At 36.9% G+C, this 8,025-nt stretch overlaps 1 protein-coding gene across 1 annotated transcript; it reads right to left on the bottom strand.

Annotated features, from left to right (window-relative positions):
• Positions 1 to 6,731: 6,731 nt before the first annotated feature.
• Positions 6,732 to 7,728, bottom strand: LOC118587876 (olfactory receptor 8B12-like). Its single transcript, XM_036194012.1, has 2 exons — positions 7,720 to 7,728; positions 6,732 to 7,673 (listed from the first exon to the last, which is right to left on the bottom strand). The coding sequence occupies exons 1-2, from the start codon at positions 7,726 to 7,728 to the stop codon at positions 6,732 to 6,734; spliced, it is 951 nt and encodes a 316-aa protein (XP_036049905.1).
• Between the last annotated feature and the right edge of the window lie 297 nt (positions 7,729 to 8,025).

Raw genomic sequence — 8,025 nt, 5'->3', positions numbered from 1 at the left:
TACACTATTTCCTTTAATGCCCTCAGTATATTAACTGCAGTTTTCAATAATAATTTCAACATGCTCACTGAGTATGATGCTATTTCTCATTTCATCTTTTTAGACATTAGTCTTTCAGCATGCCTTACTGTTTTTTGTTGAAAACAGATGTGTTAGACTGGGTTATGGGAACAGAGAGAAATAGATCTATAGTGTGAAGTTTTAGTGTGGCTTACCATTCAGTTTCATGTTTATAGGCTAAGGTTTGTGCTGACTCCACTCTTGGCTCTAGCTGTAAGTGTCTAAGGCTTCAGTTTCCTTTGTTGTTAATTTTTAACAATTGCTTTCATTTTTTGAAATTATAATTACATTATCTGTTTCCTCCATCTCAATTTATTTAGGAGATAAGTGTTTCAGATTCTATAAATGAATAAACAGGAAAAGAAATAATCTATAGAAATATTCTGTGTATTTTCTTCTAGCTATGAAACTGCCACCTTTTTACACTTACAGTATAGGTATGCAGAAGTGTAGCACTAATTGTTAGGTCTTGTTAATAAAAACAAACCTGGAGCCAGGAGAGACATCTTGCAGCCCCCTCATACACCCTTGTTTGGATGAACGCTGAAAGATCAGAGAAGCAGAACAAGCCACAGCTACCTCACCTTTGCCAGTTCCTCAGCTGTTTCCTCAGACTGGAAGCCTTTGAGTCCTCAGCCAAATGGATCTCAGCTGAACTGCTGCTAAAAGCCTAAAAGCTTAACCAGGCTATAGTTACTTGTCCTCATGCCTTAAATACCTTTCTGCCTCCTGCCATTACTTCCTGTGATTAAAGGTGTGAGTCACCATGCTTGGCTGTTTCCAGTGTGGCCTTGAACTCACAGAAATTCAGGTGGATCTCCGCCTATGGGAATGCTAGGATTAAAGGTGTGCTACCACTGTCTAACCTCTATGTTTAATATTGTGACTCTTCTGTTCTCTGACCCCAGATAAGTTTATTAGGGTGCACAATATTTTGAGGAACACAATATCACCACACAGAAGTCAGAGTTTGAAGCTGGCCCCCACTCTATCTACACCTAACAAATAATTCTGCCAGACCAAGAGCAAGTTTGAGAGATCTCACATCAAAATGACTGCTTAATTTATCTCATATGTAAATTTACATACATTATAACCTTTGTCTCATAGTTCTTTATAAGTTGTAAAAAAAATCACAAACATGGAGGAGAGACATCTTGCAGCCCCCTCATACACCCCTGTTTGGATGAACTGCAAATAAATCCATTTTCTTTCAACAATTTCTACTTTCTAACTTCATTAACATACATGGAACCTAAGGAGACAAGTAACAATATCTCAGGGCTCTCTGTCTCCAGTCACTTTATTCAACAGCAATTCCCTGTACTCCCTCCTTTCCAGACCATTTCTATTGGAAGACACATAGTTAAATGCCCTTTTCTGAAACTTTATCACATAAATATATAGAAAGGTAAGTAAGTACCAGCAGAAATAGAGCTTTGCTTGAATATGTTAAATGCAAAAGAAGGAGAAGCTATGAAGGTTGATTCATGAAAGAAGATAACACATAATTATCCTTCAGGAATGAGGCTTGGTTAAAGAGAAGCAGAGACCATGATCTTCCTAGAGACAGATAAGCATTAGAAAGGAACTGTGCACTACATCAGAAAAAGCACGCCATGGTCTTAAGGGAAGAGACTGGCTTCCTTTTAAAACCTGAATAGAAACTTCATTTAAAGGGATGGCTTAAAGGAATAAGAGAGAGAGTCACCAGGACAGGATGTCAGGAGAGGCTCAGAGAAAGGAGACTCCGAGAAATTCTCCAAATAAAGGAGATATCTGACTTTTATGTGTTTTAAGGGGCAGTAGGAAGTTCCACACCTACTGATTTAGTTCAACACAGTGTGAGTGACAATGAGCATTAAGGACTCACATACCATTAATTAGGTGCTGTTAACATGCACAGAACAGCTTCCCAACTCTTGTCTAGAATGAGAGCTGAGTTAGGGGAAGGCTGATTCCTTCAGGCTATGACATCAGGTCTCTTAGAGTGACAGTGTCTTAAAGGGACATACCTACAATCTAGAAATATAGATCTTCAATATAATTGGTAATTATGCATGTAGGAGGAAGAATATAAGCACTGGAGAACAGAAGGCTTCTTTTTTTAAGCAAAGAACTCAAACACTTTTTATACAGAAACAATTTGTCTCTACTTTGCTACATCTTCTCCCAGGATTCAAATGGTCTCAGGACCATTATCAGCCATTATTACAGATCATTATGTATTGACAGTTGGACAAAATTCTAAATTGTGTTTTTTATTCATGTCCTGACACTCATTACTTGACTGTCAGTCTCCTCAGAGCCCCATTCTCAGCTGCACAAGGAACTTCCTCTAGTGTTATTTCCATTATATCATAAGACTTACTACATTGGCTTGGTTTACACATCTCCTTCTGATAGCTTGCTTTTATTAATTTGTTTAATTGTTTTGGTTTTTGCATTCACATGTTTTCAGAATTCCCTGTTAAGGTGAAAACACTTTTTAAAAGGAAATTCTTAATCACTACCTCATAACCCAAACATTGCTTTCTACAACAATATAGAAAAAGTAGACATCATGCTCCTTGGTAAAAACCTAAATTCTAAACTCTAAAGTCGTAACACATGGCAAGAATAGTCATTACTTTCACCTTTATACTGGAAGTATCAATACAAAGGAGAAACAGAGGTGACTGTTCAAGCAATCATTCTGTCTTTTTTGCAATGAGCTGATTGTACATGTAGAAACATAAAAAAAATAAGATCCTATTTATTTTGTATGTTTTAGTAAATTCTAGAATCAATAAGTGAAATTGGCAAAATCTATGCACTTGAATCAATATATAAAGAGTAACTGTATTTCTACATGTTAGTGATAAATTTTTGAAATTTTAATTTTAATTTTTTTTTCAAGACAGGGTTTCCCTGTGTAGCTTTGCACCTTTCCTGGATCTTGCTTAGTAGACCAGGCTGGCCTCGAACTCACAAAGATCCTCCTGGCTCTGCCTCCCAAGTGCTAGGATTAAAGGCATGTGCCACAACTGCCTGGCTAAAAATTTTAAACAGAATAAAAGGTACCAATACCTCAAGTAAAAGAGCATGATTCCATTTCAAAACAAGACAAAAATGTCTTTTCTCATCCCATCTGTTGAACATTTTATCACAGGGTATAGTACTTTGACTTCAGGCCTCCTTTCCAATTTCCAACTGGTCCCATAAAATTATTGTCACTTAATCTTTGAATAAGTCCACATAAAGATGTCCAGAACAATTGAAAGAAAAATAGTCCTTTCAATAAGTGATGTTAAAGCAACTTAATGTCTTTGAAAATGTAACTATCCCATTCTATATGCAATAACTAACACAGCTATCTCATTCTATACACAATTGATTTGAAAGTGATCAAAGATCTGATTATAAGGGAATAACCATCATCCTTTCAAGTGAAAACATGAAAATATCTTTGAAACTTCATGGTAGGAAAATTAAACATAACAAAGCACTTACAGTAAAAAAGAAAAATTGGTACATTGACTATTAAAACTAAATATGTCACCAAAAGACATAAAATAATCATGTAAATGGGCAAACCACAGACTTAAATAATAACTGCATTATGTATTTCTGAAAAAAAGACATATCCACATTTCTTTTTTGAAACTTAAATCAATTTTCTTAAGACTAACAATGGGTTGGTGAAAATTCGGTTAACAAAATGTTTGCCATGAAAACATGAGAATCTGAGTCCAATGCCCAGAACCCATGTAAAAAAGGCAGACGTAATAGCTCATGCTTGTAATCCCAGTTGTAGAGATGCAGAGACAGGCAGCTCCTGGAGCTAACTCCAAGCCAAGTAAGAGACCCCTTGTCAACAAACAAGGGGACAGCACCCGAATAATGACACCTGATGCTGACCCCACTCACAGGAACCTGCACACATGAGCAGACACACACACAGTCAGAGACTAACACTTGTTTATAGGAAAAAGCACTGAAGAGACACTTCGCAGAGGACAATATCCAAATAGCTGGTAAACACATAAGAAATCTCCAACATCACTATTTCTCCAGGAAATTTTATAAAAATGCATACAGTACTTTTGCACTGCCCAGCCAGCAGAGCACTGAAGTGAGAAATACTAAAAATAACAAAAGTTCATATAGAATTAAAAAAAAAAAAAAAGATCCTTACCTAACAGTTGTTGGTGAAAGCAAAAATAGTTTAAATACTTTGTAAGGTAACTTGGTGACAGAGATCCTATGATCCAGGAAACTCACATATGTACATTCCAAGAGAAAGAAGAGTACACTCTAGACAAAATACTTTCTTGACAATTTTCATGGAAACTTTATTAATAATATGTAGATTCTATAAACAAACATCCACTAGGACGATAAGTAAATAAAATTGTGTATTTGGACAGCAGAGTACATACTAAAGAACAATACTTATGAAAAATATTGTGATGGCATTCATAAAGAAAGTAACCAGCACTCAAAAGATAATGTGGTAAGCTATAGATGCTGCTCAATACCAGAGCACATGCTCATGCACATGACCCCGGATTCCAGCAATATAAAAATAAAATAAAGTAAAATGAAAAGTAAATATGATGTTGAACATTTAATATGAGGCTCAAGGCTAAGCAATATGGATCTGCCAGAGTAAAAGTGAAAAGGGTGGGTACTTCCAGGAAGAGAGTGAATTTACTGGGAATTTTACCGTAAAAAGAACAGCCCAGAACATTCTGAAATGATGGAAATCTACTACTCTAGGTCTAAGTGATACTGTGTAATGTTACATACTGAAGGGGAAATTGATTAAACACTTCATATTCATGTGCTTTTCTGTATAAGGTAGCACTTCAATTTTAAAGGAAATGGACCCCAGTTCGGAGATCATTAAAAGAAAAGAATTCCAGCAAAGATTTGAGGGAAAGAAACCTGTATATACTTCTTGGTGAGAAGGCAAATTAGTCTAGCTGCTATGGAAACAATACAGGAGTTCCTTGAAAATTTAAATTAGAATTACTTATGATCCAGCTATGCCACTTCAGGGTATAAACCTAAAGGAATCAAAGTCTAAACACAATAGAGATACCTACACATGCATGTCTCTTACAATTCACAACAGCTGATTTTATACAATCAGCTTTGACACATATCAATGGATGGATAAAGGAAATTTGGTATACATACAAAATGAAGTTTTATTCAGCTACAGAGAAGAACATTATGCCATTCTAAGAACATGGTTGGGCTAGACACTGCCATAGTAAGTGGAAAAAATCAGACTCACAAAGGTAAATGTCATATTTTCTTTTATATGCATAATCCAGATTTTAAACAAAAAAATGGTTTCTACTCTTGAAGGGGGATTATCTGTGAGAGGAGGGCACCTATCAGGAGAAAGGATGAAAACAAAGAGTGTGAGGTGGGGCATGATAGAAATAAACCATTTATATGTGTGAAAAATCTAAAGGAAACCTATTATTTTGTATAAATAGTATATGATAGTATTTTTAAATAAAAAAGTAAAAAGGTTGGGCACTTTTTCATTTACCTAAATTGTACTAATTTCCCACCATTCCTACCCCTAATCCACATGCATCCTGAATTCAGTCTTCCATTCAACCTCATTACTGGAAATACAGTTCCCATTGGGCTTTGCTTTCTGTGACAACCTGTACATTATTGAATAGAATCATTCTGAACGAAAAAGTAAACAGCTTTCTAAACCCCTTTTTCTAATAAGGAGAACTTGCCTAAGAAAAAATTCATAATTCAAAGCATCTTTCGAAGAGTTCACAAAGAAGTATTACTATCAATGATGTATGCAGATTTTTAAAAAGATTAGCCTTCTAAATCTCTCTATGAAACTCTATTTTTTGTTTACCCAACACAGTGAACATTCATCCAAACTGCCTATTACTAAATTTCCCATGCCTTTGAAGTTCCAAATTCTGTCTCTATTTATGGAAAAATAATGACTGGATGAAGCTCTATGCAGCATCTTACAGTCAGTAAGAGATCTGATAAGCAGCCTGGGTCTATAAGGTGCTGTATACCACTTGAGGGAGCACAGGTGCCCAGTTCTAGGTTCCATTGTTCCCATTCATTCTCACACTTCAAGTATCTTAAAAACATTTCTTTCTCAACCTAATTTTTTATCTCCAATGTGTTTGCAAAAATAATATTTCAAAAATTGATCTAGGCAAAGTTGAATGGCATCACTGAAAATGCATTTGTTTAAATGCAAACACCAGCAGCAAGCTCAAAGAGGTGAAACTGGCCATGGAAAAGGTGGAACAAGAAAACGGGGCTAAACGGAAACAAAATAAATGTTATTGGAATTCAAAGGCCTGTATTTCAGTTCCAGTTCAAGTATCAGGAGCATGTGCATCTGTAGGTTTCCTGTAAACCCTTTGGAAATTGCCAGTGTGTAGCACATTATATGAATAGGTTACATTGGGTTATTTCTTATGTATATTTTATCATTATAAAAACAATTTTTGCAAAATAAAGAATGATTGAGGCAACTGGGTAGGCAAATTTAAATATTCTTAAGAATGAGATTTTAAGTTCTCCTGTTGTTATAAAGTAGGAATCACTGACTTTCATTACTGAAAAACAGTAACTTTTTTAAAACTCCTGATAAAGCTTTAGATGTTATTTCCAAAGCACTGTCACAAGAAGACTTTTCTGCTCAAGGTCTTCTTCAAAGCAATCTTGACATCCTTATTCCTTAAGCTGTAGATCAATGGGTTTAACATGGGCACCACAGCAGTATAGAAAACAGAGGACACTTTTCCCTGAGCCAGGGGTAAACTAGAAGGTGGCTTGAGGTACATAAAAGCTCCTGACCCAAAAAACAGAGACACTACAATAATATGGGAAGTACAGGTACTAAAGGCTTTGGACCTGCCTTCTTTGGAGCTAATGTGGAGAATGCTAGAGAGGATAAAACCATAAGATATAAAAATGGTAACAATGGGCACTCCAATGCCAATGGTCACAACAACAAAAACCACCAACAAATTGATGAAAGAGCTGTTGCAGGACAGCTCGAGGAGGGGAATGATGTCACACATATAGTGATTAATGATATTGTCAGCACAGAAGGTTATAAACTGTAGGTTTCCCATATGAGCCACAGCCCCAAAAACTCCCATCCCATAGACACCCGACAAAAGATATGAACATACTTGGGGAGACATGGTGACCCTGTACAGTAATGGTTTGCAGATGGCAACATAGCGGTCATATGCCATTGCTGACAGGATGTAGGACTCAGAAAAGACAAAGAAGCAGAAGAAGAAAAATTGAGTCATACACCCTGCATAGGAAATAATATTCTTCCTCAAAACAAACCCCACCAGCATTTTCGGGGTGAGCGTGGTAGAGTAACTGAAATCTATGAAGGACAAATTGAGGAGGAAGAAGTACATGGGAATATGCAGGTGAGAGTTCAGCCCTATCAGGGTGATCAAGCCCAGGTTTCCCACCGCAGTGACCACATAGAAACCTAGAAATACAATGAAGAATGGGATCTGGAGTTCAGACTGCTCTGTTAATCCCACGAGGATGAACTCTGTCACCGATGAAGTATTCTCTGCGGCCATTCTCTTCTAGGAGTGTCTGTGAATGTAAAACAAAACAAAACAAACAAAAAACAACAGTCATTTAGAGAAAGAGGGAGTAGTTACACACCACGGAAGTACACGGAAGCCAAAGCAGGGGGAAGAATAAAAGAAGAAAAACATTTACTGACACTAACTATTCTACAGGTGAGGACCCTATGAGACTAGCATGAAGTCACAACGCTATGGAGTCGCGAAAGCATGGGAATTACAACCAACCGTCTGCCTCCTAAGCTGAGAGCTGCTCACTGCTCTGGAGCAGGAGGCTGCAGGTCAGGCAGACACTCACGGGGTCAGCTTGGAGCCTCCCTCTACTTCCTCCTGTCCATCTCCTTCTGTT

Source organism: Onychomys torridus, chromosome 7 (assembly GCF_903995425.1).
Source record: "Onychomys torridus chromosome 7, mOncTor1.1, whole genome shotgun sequence".
Lineage (NCBI taxonomy): Eukaryota > Metazoa > Chordata > Mammalia > Rodentia > Cricetidae > Onychomys > Onychomys torridus.
This window is presented reverse-complemented; position numbering and strand designations above follow the sequence as displayed.